Source organism: Uranotaenia lowii, chromosome 2 (genome assembly GCF_029784155.1).
Source record: "Uranotaenia lowii strain MFRU-FL chromosome 2, ASM2978415v1, whole genome shotgun sequence".
NCBI classification, from domain to species: Eukaryota; Metazoa; Arthropoda; class Insecta; order Diptera; family Culicidae; genus Uranotaenia; species Uranotaenia lowii.
Genome location: NC_073692.1, coordinates 63,835,387 through 63,850,271, shown reverse-complemented (window position 1 = coordinate 63,850,271; position 14,885 = coordinate 63,835,387). Strand labels below are relative to the sequence as shown.

General features: G+C 33.9%; 1 protein-coding gene across 15 annotated transcripts in view; it reads left to right on the top strand.

The window, feature by feature from the left end:
* Positions 1-14,885, top strand: part of LOC129748355 (piezo-type mechanosensitive ion channel component-like) — a 157,406-nt gene that overhangs the window by 65,220 nt on the left and 77,301 nt on the right. For 11 of the 15 annotated variants that reach the window (XM_055742940.1, XM_055742943.1, XM_055742948.1 and 8 more), the window contains exons 4-7: positions 5,834-5,929; positions 6,045-6,558; positions 6,629-6,917; positions 7,244-7,399. In XM_055742940.1, coding sequence (XP_055598915.1) covers positions 5,834-5,929; positions 6,045-6,558; positions 6,629-6,917; positions 7,244-7,399 — 1,055 coding nt within the window. The remainder of the gene's footprint in view (positions 1-5,833; positions 5,930-6,044; positions 6,559-6,628; positions 6,918-7,243; positions 7,400-14,885) is intronic. The other 4 variants (XM_055742947.1, XM_055742946.1, XM_055742944.1 and 1 more) reach the window with 1 other exon arrangement.

The following is a 14,885-nucleotide window of genomic DNA, read 5'->3' as shown; positions in this document are numbered from 1 at the left end:
ATGGCGGAGTTTCGTCGTTCTGCTGCAAGAACGGCAAAAGGCGCTTCTCGATGCACTTAGATTTGTAGATCTCGCCATTTACTGTGCCCTTTGTCACGAAAGGCTCACTCCTCAGTCCGCAAGAGCAGATGGCCTGCCAAACGGGATATTTGGTGACGAACTTCGATATTTTCTTCTTCTTAAATTTGTCGTCCTCAACGAACCTGTTCTTGCCGATGAAAAACTTCAACCCCGGAATTGGCTTAAAATCGGTTTTTATATACGTAGTGTCATCACACGCGTCACAGCAGCCATATTTTGTCAGCATCTTCTCGTCTAGCTCTCTTTTTTTCATTCTGGATGTAGCTCTGCGCTGATCTTTTAACCAAACCAAGGCTTGAGACGTTGGGATTTGCTTTAATCATCCGCTTTACCTTTCACTCCGTCTTTTTGTTCTCCGGTCCGGTTTTCTTCCAGCTCCTTTGCCGTGGTTCAACGTCAACGGATCCTGGAACCGCTTCAACATTCTGAAGACGGTTAAATGGTGAATGTTCAATATTTTTCCCAACTGCCGGGGCGACAGGTCAGGGAATTCCAAGTGTTTGGAAAAAATTCGTTCTCTCGACTTGCGTTGGTTCACCTTCGTTTTCGTTAAATCGAAAAACAATTCGAGTTTGACAGCATGTAAACAATACACGTCAATGAGAAAGTGTGCAAAATTTGGTTGATTTTTACCCAATGGTTAAAAAGTCATGCCCTGTTGAATGTGTCGTAATAATTTCGTGTTCGCCCTTTACATTACACACTCATTTGGCGCAACACCTTAAACTTTTAAAATTGACCCATTATTGCGAACAGCCGAGATCTGTCAAAAAAAGTGTCGTTTCATCGAGTCAATTTTACACATTATTTAGAAAAGCTGGCTTACTAAATAAAGATTAGTTTTTTAACATGTCAATCAGAATAAAGAACTCTTTCTGCCGTAACCGATCTCGTTCGACGATTCAATGAATCGGATAATGCTGAAAGCAGATCAGCTGAATGAATATTTTCCTATTCTATAACACGAGCATGAAAATTATACCTAGCCGAATACAGAAATTCAAAACAAACTGATTTGTTTTTATTATTTTCTTTCCATCCTTCAAAGGGCCATGCAGAGCGGGCTTCCAAAATAACCCAGCGATTTTTGAAATGAATTTTCCGCTTCGCAGCGAAATAAATCCGGAGCGAAACTGCGAAATAGCAGTTGAAACAAAAATTGCAGCCGGAATCGCCGGGGTGAACGCGACCTTCGAGTGAGTTCCTTGTGATTCATCCGAAAGCTCCGAAAGCGGAAGAAACGCCCCTCGGATATCGTACCAGAGCACGATGCCCGAAGGGTGCATACATAGGATGGGATTCGGATCCGAGCTGCGCTGAAACAGTTTTTCGTCGTTTTTTCTATACTTTTCTGCAGAGCCCATTGAAAATAATTGTAATCGTTTGAATTTCATTATAAATAAATATGAAAATTTTTCAAAAGGATTTGACGGTTAATTAAATTGAAAATAAATCTTTTGAAAATTTTAACAGAGTGCATTTAAGTTATATTTCAAACAAATTTTAAAAATATAGAAGATGATTGTATTTCAACGACATTCTATATTGAAAAACGGAATCAAAGTTGCAATAAATTTATGTTCATAAGATATTGAAATTTCCAAAATTTTTTTCTAAGAACTTTGCAATAAAAAGTTCAACAGTGAAATTTGTTTGATTTGTCATTTTGAAAATTTTTGCTACAATATTATACTTAAATATTTTCTCTTAATTTATCATTTCTTATTATTGTATACGTTTATTTAAGAAGGAGTTTCGGATTTCAGCATTTTAAAAGCAAGTAAATAAGGAAGGAAAATTTTAAAGATTTTTTTTAAATTTAATTTTTATTTCAATGGCAAAAAATGAAATACAATCAATACATGAATATAACCATTGCCGGGACATAAAAAAGGAATTTCGGATTTGATAAGAACGAGTTTTGCAGATTCGTTGTAGAATTAACTGCATTTATTCCAAACGAAATTTTATGAAAGTTCAAATATATTCTAAAAAAATTCATAGATTTTACAATTGTGAAAATAATTCATGTTTATGTTAAATTCATCTGAAAATGGACAAAAACTTGAATAAAGTATGAATACAAAAAAAAATCTATATACATCCCAACATTTATCAATAATGAAAATCGCAAAAACAAAGTAAATCCAGTGATTTGACTGCATAAAATACATAAGTTATATTAGAAATCAAAATTTAGATTCAGATGGATCTCAGATTCAATTTTTATAAAACTTAGATTCAGATTTCAGATTTAGATTCAAAATTCAGATGAATTTCAAATTCAATGTTCACATTTTAAACTGAGATTCAGATTTCAGATTTAGATTTGAGATTCAGATTCAGATTTCATTTTCAGATTTCAGACTCAGATTTCAGATTCAAATTTCAGATTCAGATTTCAGATTTCAGATTCAGATTTCAGATTCAGATTCAGATTTCAGATTCAGATTTCAGATTCAGATTCAGATTCAGATTCCAGATTCAGATTTCAGATTCAGATTTCATTTTCAGATTCAGATTCAGATTTCAGATTTCAGATTCAGATTTCAGATTCAGATTTCAGATTCAGATTTCAGATTCAGATTTCAGATTCAGATTTCAGATTCAGATTTCAGATTCAGATTTCAGATTCAGATTTCAGATTCAGATTTCAGATTCAGATTTCAGATTCAGATTTCAGATTCAGATTTCAGATTCAGATTTCAGATTCAGATTTCAGATTCAGATTTCAGATTCAGATTCAAATTTCAGATTCAGATTTCAGATTTAGATTTCAGATTCAGATTTAGAATTTAGATGCAGATTCCAAAATCAAATTTCAGAATTAGATTTTAGACTTAGATTTCAGATCCGTTTCTAGATTCAGACTGAGATTTCAGATTCAGATTTCAAATTCAAATTTCAGGTTTTGATTCCAGATTCAGATTTTGGAGTTCAATTTTTTATTTCATTTTATAAATCTGTTATCTAATATTAAGTGTTCTTTTCAGATTTTAAATAGATGATGAAAAATATCAATCCAAAACACTGTTTTAAATTTAAAAATCAGTAGTTCAATCATGATTGGGTTTCAAATTTAGATTGAATAATTCTAGAGTACCGAACTTAAACCTTGTTATTTGAAGATCAGATTTTGTAATTATAAGTTTTGTTGGTGTTTTTAATATTGTTTCGCTAGAAATTATTCAATATTTATTAACTCAAATTCGGAATGCATCAGAAAGTTGAAAATTGCTGATTTAAACTATTGATAAAATTTTGCTAAAATATGTAATGGTTATTGGATATTTAGAACATACAATACAAAAATCAGAATTAACATTCCAGATATTTCAGATCAAAATCTTAATTTAAACCTTAAAGTGCTGACGTGGGTATCGAAAAACAATTCTTCACTTCTCATAATCAGTGTTTTTAGAATTTATGAAATCTTGTTTTGATAATCAAAAATCTGATTTTCGATCACAATTTTAAATTAAAAGTTGATATTTATTTAATAATATAAGAATTAAGATTTTTGTTTACTCACATTCAAAATCCACTCGTTGCATCTATCGTTCTTTTCAAATTCTTATCACTACATAACCTAAGTTTAATAACACTGATAGATGACACAAAAGTTAAATTTGCACTCCACATAAGCACCACACTATATAAAATCTACCGCCATGTCCGCACACCATCGAGGCATAGGTGAAACTGAATGTCTTCCAAGCAATATCAACAACACCAGCCGCCACGCTACTGAACCAAGTGAACGGACCGTGAGCCAACACACTGAAATGCAATTGCGTACATTCGAACGAAACAAGAAATTTTAAGCTGTGTGGGTGCGTGAAGTTGGACTTCTACAGAAAAAGACCGAAAATATTCTAAGTTCGGAATCTCAAAGCCGCTGCGCCTTCGGAAAACCACCCATTTATTCATTTGGAGGCGGAATCGATGAACGGGAATGAATTTTTTCTTGCCGGGAATGTGTAGATTTTACATGCTTACATTACTAATACTGTATTTGTTTTCTCCACTCGTGGAGTGTTCCACCGTACCCGATAAAAACAAACACAAATCCTCGCCAGTGTATTGCTACCTCGCTCACTCACACGCTCTCTCGCAACACTGGCAAAATTATCGGTGGGCCACCGTCCGTAAGCAGAACTCCGACAGGTCAAAACCAGTGCAACACCGTCCGAATAAACAAACAGTTTGACAGCACCTAGTGGTGCACCAGTGCAACACTAGTGCAACACTCGGCATAAACAAATACGGTATAATTTTCACCTCTGTTTGACGTACATGCTGTGTACACTATAAAGCGTACAAGGGCTTTACATGAGTAAGGAGTTAACCCAGTCTTTTCCGATAACGGGTCAAAACTACACTATAAGGGGTTGCGCCAGATGAGTGTGTAACTCTCCGAAAATAAGGCTTTTTGCTTTTTCTTCAATTCAGGCAGAAATCGCTTCTTCGAGCGCTCAAGTCGCATTGCTTCAATTCGTTTTGTTATCAAATGCTTTAGTGCCAGGAAAGTGTTGGTTAAATTAAGTTCGATCAAAACCAAAAATAACTGCAATCGGTGTTGCATGCCTTACATGTCACCTTTATGTCTACCTAGACAAATTTGTCAATGAATTAAAATTTTTCCTAGAATTTTTATTGAATAAACAGGTTGTTGCAAGCTACCACTGTTTTCGACTAAGCTGCAAAGCGCATGTTTTTAAAATTATTTATAACTACCGACGAAACAAAGATTTTGTCTGATTACGTCAATATGAAGTCCCATCAACCTTACAACTTTTGATGCATGAGCCGTTTAATTACCTGTGAACATAAGATGTTTAGAAGCCATTAAGTTCAAAAGTGTTGATAATACAGTTGATGGTATTTCATAAAAGATACGTTATTTTTCTCGAAGCTTCAGTAGTCGAATGTTTTTGGTAATCAGACGCACGCTTCGGCCCAAACATCGTCCAATACCGAGCGAGTTACTGTAGTTTTTCGGTTAATCACGACCAAAAGTGTAGTGTCATGGCAAAAATACGTTCACAACATTTTTTTTCCATTCACCTCATTTATCACGATTGAGGCATCTCCGGTTACATTTTCATCGATGAGTGAGATACATATTAGAAATAACGCTTTTGCACTGTTTCCGTTTTTTCCTACAATCTCGGACTAGTTTATCCACCTTTTGTGAATGGAACTTTACCCATCGGATAAGCTAATTGAATTACTACTATAACCTGCTGTCGGTGTTTCTTTTTCCCGATGACAGGTCTGATATCGGTCTGACTTCATCCAGATAATCAATCATACATACTATCAAGCTCAATGTATGAAAGGTGTTCGCGCTTATGGGCAGCACGTGTCTTCAGCTTTGATATAAACCAATGGACAGTAGGGTAGAGGCACATCTCAACGACCAGTATCAAATTCAGATTCAAAGGATAATGTATTAAATCTAGCGGTTTTATCTTTGGAGTTATTCGTATTGAACAAAAATAGAACCCTTCAATCAATTTCCTATTAAAGAGCATTCGCAAACCCAAACATGGCTTCGTTATTTCTATGGCTTGATTTTCCGCCTAGGGGGGCTAGTTTTGTCAATCGCGGGAGCACTCTGAGGTGACATTACAGGTTTTCGCTTGGAAAACTACGCGTGCAATCATCTGTATGTTAATTCTGCACGCTTCGTGTTTTAGTTGTGCATATTTTGCGTTATTGACAAGATTTATTTTCTATTTTCCAACAGGTTGCCTGATGAGACCGGTGGGACTGTCCCTTCCCTATCTGCTCTTCCTTTTCGGACTACCGTTTGTGCCAGTTGCCACGCCAAGGAGTATCAAAGGTAGGAAACAGGGGGAACTTTTGGAAAGTGTTTCATTTGAATTTTAATCGATTGTAATGGAAGGGCTTTCAGTTTCAAGACAGGCAATTCAAATTAAACCACTATCTTTTTTCAGGCTCCACTGGAATCTATTTCAAACTGTATATTGTGATCAGCATATTGCTGCTAGTGAGCCAGATAGCCTTCCAGATAGTGTTCTTAGCGCTCGGTTACGAGCTGATCGAACCATGTAAATTTTTAGAGGTCTTGCTTCGCCACATAGGGCTGGTGAGGTTCCAGGATCTGGACGCGGCCATGGTGGTGTATTGGATTTCGCCGGAGATCATCATGAGTTTGGCTGCCGTCGTGGTGTACATAGTGCTCAGGAGGTTGGTCGAGAGCGTTCCGGATGCAGATCAGGCACCCACGTCGCCCACCTCGCTGGAAGCACCGGATGTGCTGCCAATGCATTGTGATGCGTTCCCGATAAGTCGAGAGAAATTGGCATTCCTAACGAAGCTAGGAGTGCTTTTGAGCGTTGGAATGCTTTGCGTGGCAGCCGTTTTGCAGCCATCCGTGCCCAGTGGAATATATTTTGTAATATTTTTGGGCTCGGCCACATGGTGGGCATGCTACAAAGAGCTAGATAGGTAAAGCAATCAATTTACATATTCTATGAGCAACTGCAGAGTGATCTAAACGTTTGCATATTTCCCACAGAGCATTCGGTGTAGTTTTAAGGATAACTTTGGCATTTTTGATTGTACATATAACGGGGCTGCTGGCGTATCAAAACCCGTGGCCTCAACAGCTGCTTCCGCAAAACGACACTATCGCTAGGATACTTGCACTGACGCCCATTTTGTCCTCGGCGTGTGATAACGTATCAGACATTCGATACGTCAACTTCGATAGCGAACTTGGATCTGATTTCTACCTCAATCCGGTTGTTCTAATGATCTGTTACTATTGTATATCGATAACTTCATCGCTACTTATGAAACCAAGAGTGAGTATCAGCAAATTAAGTGACCATATTGAAAACGGAGTTTTAACGAATGCATCTCAATCTAAGACTAGTGCTAACGCAATATATTTTAGAATTAACTACAGGAATGTTCATTTGATAGTTTTTCTAATCGACCCCTTAACAAATGCAAGCTAACAATTTGACTAACTTTTTCCCTCCCTGTTTGAATCGCTTATCGCACCTAATCCCCGAATCTGGAATTGTCTCTAACCTCAAAAATTGGCCTTCCAACATCTAATAAACCTCGGACTGCTAACTACCCGAATCCAAAATTTCCTATTTGCCTAAAAATCTCGAAACCCCAGATGACGGAGCATGAACGCAAACAGCAGGAGCTTTTCTACAATCTGGAATCAGGCGTTCGGCTGCAGCGCCAGATTTCGTTTCGCATGCAACGCCGGAATATACTTCGAAAAACGCTCACCAGCGACCGCTGGCGTGGAGCAGCACGCAAAGTAAAAGTAAGCAAGGCCTCACCACACTCGTCACTAGTAGTAGTAGTAGTAGTGTTTGGCAGTAACGCATCCTTCCCTCTGATTAGAAAGGTTGTTTTGTAGAAGTTAAACAGTTGAAAAGTAGTTTTGAGTTATTTTGCGTGTGCACTTGACACCTTTCTCTCTAGGATAAGTAATCTTACACTATAGTTGCAACTTGTAGACGGTTGATTGTTTTTTAAGGATTAGTTTTTTTTTCATATATTTCATGCACATTCTTGGATATTTTGTTGAACACATTCAGTTGATCAAAAGCAATTGATGAAACAAAGCTAATTAATTCTGCACAGTGTTTAGATGCTTTTAAATTTTATTGATTGAAACATGTAAAAATCACAAACATGTTCGCTAGTCTAAGGCTAAAAAGGTATTTCAACTGGAAACTTTTTGAAATTTTCGTTTATGTAACATTTGCTGAATTCAGTTTAACGTATAATGTTTCGAGACAATTGCCTTTGTCCATCGCCTTAATAGCAATTAAGAGAGTATTAATTTTTTACTTGTAAAAATATATTTCGATTATTTTTTTTTTTGTTGTTTTAAAATTGTGTTATTGATGTCTAATATAAGATTAGATTCGAATAATTCAGGAATGCAGGATAATAAAGCAACTCCACGATAATTTTGAAAAGCAATTAAAATAATTCTAATCATCATCCTTAATTTGAAAATTAATATCCTTCTTTTTAACTCACTCAAATTTTCGATTTCTTTTAAAGCTTAGAGCTTTTCAAAGGAATACAATCCTTATCTTAGATTTCAGATTCTATACCTTTATTCCTTTTTTTTTTTCAAAACGAATTTCGCGACTTCCCAATTTTTTCTTGAAGTTAGAATTACGATTGAAAGATTTAAAATGCAATCATTCCAAATTTTGTATTCCAAATCCTGTATTTCAAATCACGAACTCTAAATGTGGTAATTTTGAATTCCGAGTTTCGAGAAATGATTTCCTTTAAACTTGGATTTATTTTCTCGAAATTTGGAATTCAGTATAGGAGACACAACATTTTGGAACTAGCAGTAGAGATTGAAAGGAGCATTACCATATTTTTTTTTACTTTGAAGTTTTTTTTTCCAAATCTTAAATTTTAAAATGGAGACACAACATTTGGAAATTAGAGCTTAAATGTAGCATTACCACATTCAAATATCGTGATTTCAAATACTGAATTCGGAATACTAAATGTAAAATGTTTGCATTTTAAATCTATTTTTTTCAAGATTTATCCTAAACTAAGCTGGAAGTCGGAAATCTTGTATTTTTTAACCTATATATCTCGCGTGAGCTTTTATAACGTCGTATGAAACAAAATGTGAACAAACACTTTTATTTTGAAAAAATACAAAAACTGACATAAACTAGTCGCAACTTCTTTCCATTTAAAATATTTGTAGCCTGGACAACATATTCTATATGTGAAATACAAATTTTAAAGTTTGGTTGATAACTTTTGAAGGAGTTTTCTGTAAATTCTTAAGATTTTTCATACGACGTAATGAAAGCTCACGCGAGATACGTTGAATTACGAATTTTGAAATTTGTTTTTTTTTTTAATTTCAAAATATAGTTCGAAAAAACCTATACGCCGCAGTTTAAAATCCTATATGTTTCTTCCAAATTATTTTTAAACAGAAGACTTTTAATGGATTCCAGAATTTATATTTGGAATTCAGACTAATCTGGTTGGACTCACCAGATTAAAAGTATTAGGAACTGAGTGTTTAAAATTGAGAATGCAAATTTCGGATCGAAAATTACTTCGAAAGATAAGAGTAAAAAGTTTAAATCAGGGGTGAGCAACCCGCGGCCCGCGGGCCGCATGTGGCCCGCGAGACCCTTATGTGCGGCCCGCGAAGCTTTTTTCAAATGTTCATGCCTAAACTTTTTTCTTCAATGGATTACTAGGAAAAATGAATATGACAAGGTCAAATATGCGCTTATCTGCATTTTCCCAATAGTCATTCAGATCGTTGACATTTTCCTTAGCTTTTAACGCATTTATTATGTTCTGTTCAAGGCATAAATGCAATATTGTTTATTGGCATAATGTAATATTGGATTTTTTATTATTATTCAGGAATCTGGGATACATTTTTCCTAATAATTCAACTCCTTCAAAATTGAAAAGCAAAATCCATTAAAGTGAGGAAGAGCAGCTTAAAATCGGAAGCTACACATGATCAAAGGAATTTCGAAGCCCGTTAGTCAAGCCATTATTTTCGTTTCAAGCAAAAATAAAGTTTTATGATAAAAAATATGCTCAGCAGATAATATTCTTAAATTATTTTATCGAATTCGGCAAAAAGGATGGTTCGGTTAGCATTATAATACTGGAAAAAATTAAAACCAAAACCTTGTGAAATATTTTTTATTTCTGAATATTGACGAAAATTACGAAAGTTTAATAATATAACTGGGTGAACGTTTTTGAATTTTTTATCAACTTGAATTATCCGGCATCAAAGTTACCGACAAAAATCAAAGTTTTTGATAAAAGCGATAGATATCAGAAATTCTGTGATTCGACCCAAAAGGTTTTTGAGAATTATCTGTGATGTTTTTTTTTAAGAAATTTGATAGAAAATTTATAACAAACATCGATAAATTGAGTTATTTCACTTTTCAATCGCATTCCCCATTACCAAAGTCATTATATTACTAGAGAAATTATATCCCAATAATATCTAAATAAGATAAAAAAAATTTAAAAATCTGCATAAAAATTCTAGAATTATGAATGTAGTTTTGTAGATAATTGCTTAAAAATATGTGAAATTGAAAATTTTTCTGTGATTTTGACCACCTTGTTCAATTTCAATTTAAGAAACGGGGGTTTTACCGTTTGAAGGAGAAAATCTAGGCTTTGAGGACAAGTTTGAACAGTGGAAAAAAATCCTACAAAGTTAATTAGCGATTCAACTTCCAACGCTAAGAAGACGGCGATTTCTTTGAATACATATTTTTCAAACTTTTAGTTATCACTGTGGGAGGCTCCAGGAGATTTTTTAAATGGAAGTGATGACGAGTTATACTACCATCGGTTTTAACAAGAATATTTTATGAACGAATGTTTGCCAAGAAGTAATTTAAAAATATTCGAGAGAATTGAAAAATGTCAAAGATTTAATGATACACCTTCTCAATATCGGATATTCAAAATGTCGTGTTGAATTTCTGATGTTAAAAAAGTGAATTCGATTTATCTTTTCTTTTTCAGATTTGTTTTCGCTAGAAACTTTCGGTTATAAAAATGCCACGAAGCTCTGCTTATTATTGAAAAAAAAAGTTATTATAAGTGCGGCCCGCCGACAAAATTTCAAATTTCAATTGGCCCGTTGGTTCAAAAGGTTGCTCACCCCTGGTTTAAATGAATGATTTAATTTTAAGAGTTTCAATTTTAGAGTGGAGAGTTTCAAGTTTAGAGTTGAGAGTTGAGATGTTATAGAAGAAAATTGATAGTCGAGGTCGAGAGCTAGGAGTTGAGAGTAGAGAATTGGAACTCGAACATTGATAGTTTGAGAGCTGAGACATGAGAGAGCTGAAAGTTGTAAGTTTAAAGTTGAGAGTACAGAATTTGGAGTAAAGAATTGAAAGTTGACAGTTGAGAATTAAAAGGTGAAAATTGAAAGAGAAGAGTTGAGTGTTGAGATTTCTAGAGTCTGGAGTCTAGAGGTTGAGAATAAAAAGTTGAGAGTTAAGAGTAAAGAGTTGAGTATTGATAGCTACGAGTTGAGTATTGATAGCTACGAGTTGAGTATTGATAGCTACGAGTTGAGTATTGATAGCTACGAGTTGAGTATTGATAGCTACGAGTTGAGAGTAAAAAGTAAAGAGTAAAGAGTAAAGAGTAAAAAGTAAAGAGTAAAGAGTAAAGAGTAAAGAGTAAAGAGTAAAGAGTAAAGAGTAAAGAGTAAAGAGTAAAGAGTAAAGAGTAAAGAGTAAAGAGTAAAGAGTAAAGAGTAAAGAGTAAAGAGTAAAGAGTAAAGAGTAAAGAGAAAAGAGTAAAGAGTAAAGAGTAAAGAGTAAAGAGTAAAGAGTAAAGAGTAAAGAGTCAAGAGTAAAGAGTAAAGAGTAAAGAGTAAAGAGTAAAGAGTAAAGAGTAAAGAGTAAAGGGTAAAGAGTAAAGAGGTAAAGAGTAAAGAGTAAAGAGTAAAGAGTAAAGAGTAAAGAGTAAAGAGTAAAGAGTAAAGAGTAAAGAGTAAAGAGTAAAGAGTAAAGAGTAAAGAGTAAAGAGTAAAGAGTAAAGAGTAAAGAGTAAAGAGTAAAGAGTAAAGAGTAAAGAGTAAAGAGTAAAGAGTAAAGAGTAAAGAGTAAAGAGTAAAGAGTAAAGAGTAAAGAGTAAAGAGTAAAGAGTAAAGAGTAAAGAGTAAAGAGTAAAGAGTAAAGAGTAAAGAGTTAAGAGTAAAGAGTAAAGAGTAAAGAGTAAAGAGTAAAGAGTAAAGAGTAAAGAGTAAAGAGTAAAGAGTAAAGAGTAAAGAGTAAAGAGTAAAGAGTAAAGAGTAAAGAGTAAAGAGTAAAGAGTAAAGAGTAAAGAGTAAAGAGTAAAGAGTAAAGAGTAAAGAGTAAAGAGTAAAGAGTAAAGAGTAAAGAGTAAAGAGTAAAAAGTAAAGAGTAAAGAGTAAAGAGTAAAGAGTAAAGAGTAAAGAGTAAAGAGTAAAGAGTAAAGAGTAAAGAGTAAAGAGTAAAGAGTAAAGAGTAAAGAGTAAAGAGTAAAGAGTAAAGAGTAAAGAGTAAAGAGTAAAGAGTAAAGAGTAAAGAGTAAAGAGTAAAGAGTAAAGAGTAAAGAGTAAAGAGTTAAGAGTAAAGAGTAAAGAGTAAAGAGTAAAGAGTAAAGAGTAAAGAGTAAAGAGTAAAGAGTAAAGAGTAAAGAGTAAAGAGTAAAGAGTAAAGAGTAAAGAGTAAAGAGTAAAGAGTAAAGAGTAAAGAGTAAAGAGTAAAGAGTAAAGAGTAAAGAGTAAAAAGTAAAGAGTAAAGAGTAAAGAGTAAAGAGTAAAGAGTAAAGAGTAAAGAGTAAAGAGTAAAGAGTAAAGAGTAAAGAGTAAAGAGTAAAGAGTAAAGAGTAAAGAGTAAAGAGTAAAGAGTAAAGAGTAAAGAGTAAAGAGTAAAGAGAAAAGAGTAAAGAGTAAAGAGTAAAGAGTAAAGAGTAAAGAGTAAAGAGTAAAGAGTCAAGAGTCAAGAGTAAAGAGTAATGAGTAAAGAGTAAAGAGTAAAGAGTAAAGAGTAAAGAGTAAAGAGTAAAGAGTAAAGGGTAAAGAGTAAAGAGGTAAAGAGTAAAGAGTAAAGAGTAAAGAGTAAAGAGTAAAGAGTAAAGAGTAAAGAGTAAAGAGTAAAGAGTAAAGAGTAAAGAGTAAAGAGTAAAGAGTAAAGAGTAAAGAGTAAAGAGTAAAGAGTAAAGAGTAAAGAGTAAAGAGTAAAGAGTAAAGAGTAAAGAGTAAAGAGTAAAGAGTAAAGAGTAAAGAGTAAAGAGTAAAGAGTAAAGAGTAAAGAGTAAAGAGTAAAGAGTAAAGAGTAAAGAGTAAAGAGTAAAGAGTAAAGAGTAAAGAGTAAAGAGTAAAGAGTAAAGAGTAAAGAGTAAAGAGTAAAGAGTAAAGAGTAAAGAGTAAAGAGTAAAGAGTAAAGAGTAAAGAGTAAAGAGTAAAGAGTAAAGAGTAAAGAGTAAAGAGTAAAGAGTAAAGAGTAAAGAGTAAAGAGTAAAGAGTAAAGAGTAAAGAGTAAAGAGTAAAGAGTAAAGAGTAAAGAGTAAAGAGTAAAGAGTAAAGAGTAAAGAGTAAAGAGTAAAGAGTAAAGAGTAAAGAGTAAAGAGTAAAGAGTAAAGAGTAAAGAGTAAAGAGTAAAGAGTAAAGAGTAAAGAGTAAAGAGTAAAGAGTAAAGAGTAAAGAGTAAAGAGTAAAGAGTAAAGAGTAAAGAGTAAAGAGTAAAGAGTAAAGAGTAAAGAGTAAAGAGTAAAGAGTAAAGAGTAAAGAGTAAAGAGTAAAGAGTAAAGAGTAAAGAGTAAAGAGTAAAGAGTAAAGAGTAAAGAGTAAAGAGTAAAGAGTAAAGAGTAAAGAGTAAAGAGTAAAGAGTAAAGAGTAAAGAGTAAAGAGTAAAGAGTAAAGAGTAAAGAGTAAAGAGTAAAGAGTAAAGAGTAAAGAGTAAAGAGTAAAGAGTAAAGAGTAAAGAGTAAAGAGTAAAGAGTAAAGAGTAAAGAGTAAAGAGTAAAGAGTAAAGAGTAAAGAGTAAAGAGTAAAGAGTAAAGAGTAAAGAGTAAAGAGTAAAGAGTAAAGAGTAAAGAGTAAAGAGTAAAGAGTAAAGAGTAAAGAGTAAAGAGTAAAGAGTAAAGAGTAAAGAGTAAAGAGTAAAGAGTAAAGAGTAAAGAGTAAAGAGTAAAGAGTAAAGAGTAAAGAGTTAAGAGTAAAGATTGAAGAGTAAAGAGTAAAGAGTAAAGAGTAAAGAGTAAAGAGTTCAGAGTTAAGAGTTAAGAGTTAAGAGTTAAGAGTTAAGAGTTAAGAGTTCAGAGTTAAGAGTTAAGAGTTAAGAGTTAAGAGTTCAGAGTTCAGAGTTCAGAGTTCAGAGTTCAGAGCTCAGAGTTAAGAGTTCAGAGTTCAGAGTTCAGAGTTCAGAGTTCAGAGTTCAGAGTTCAGAGTTCAGAGTTCAGAGTTCAGAGTTCAGAGTTCAGAGTTCAGAGTTCAGAGTTCAGAGTTCAGAGTTCAGAGTTCAGAGTTCAGAGTTCAGAGTTCAGAGTTCAGAGTTCAGAGTTCAGAGTTCAGAGTTCAGAGTTCAGAGTTCAGAGTTAAGAGTTAAGAGTTCAAAGTTCAGAGTCCAGAGTCCAGAGTCAAGAGTCAAGAGTTCAGAGTTCAGAGTTCAGAGTTCAGAGTTCAGAGTTCAGGGTTCAGAGTTCAGAGTTCAGAGTTCAGAGTTCAGGGTTCAGAGTTCAGAGTTCAGAGTTCAGAGTTCAGAGTTTGGAGTTTGGAGTTTGGAGTTTAGAGGTCAGAAGTCAGAGTTTAGAGTTTAGAGTTTTGAGGTCAGAAGTCAGAGTTGAGAGTTAAGCCTTTAGAGTAAGGGGCCGTTCACTAATTACGTAAGCACGATTTTGGAAATTTTCAACCCTCCCTCCCCCCCTGGTAAGAAAAAGTAAGATTTTTCGAAACCCCCCCTCCCCCCCTAGTAAGATCTTACGTTTTTAATTCTATAAGAAATTGACACGTTTTTTCAAAAACCAGCTTGAAAATTTTAAAAATGTGTCATCCATGCTTCAAACCAGAGCACTTTTTAAGTAAAACTTAATTACTGCATTTCAAAAGCATAGTTTATACGAAACAACAGATGAAATGTCTTAAACGATTATAGTAAACATTAAGTTTTAAGGACATGGCATGTTCGGGGTTACAATAATCTTAAATAAATTTCCACAATCGAATTAACAATACAAAATCTAAATTCCGATAAAGAAACAAGTGAGAAATCAGGTAA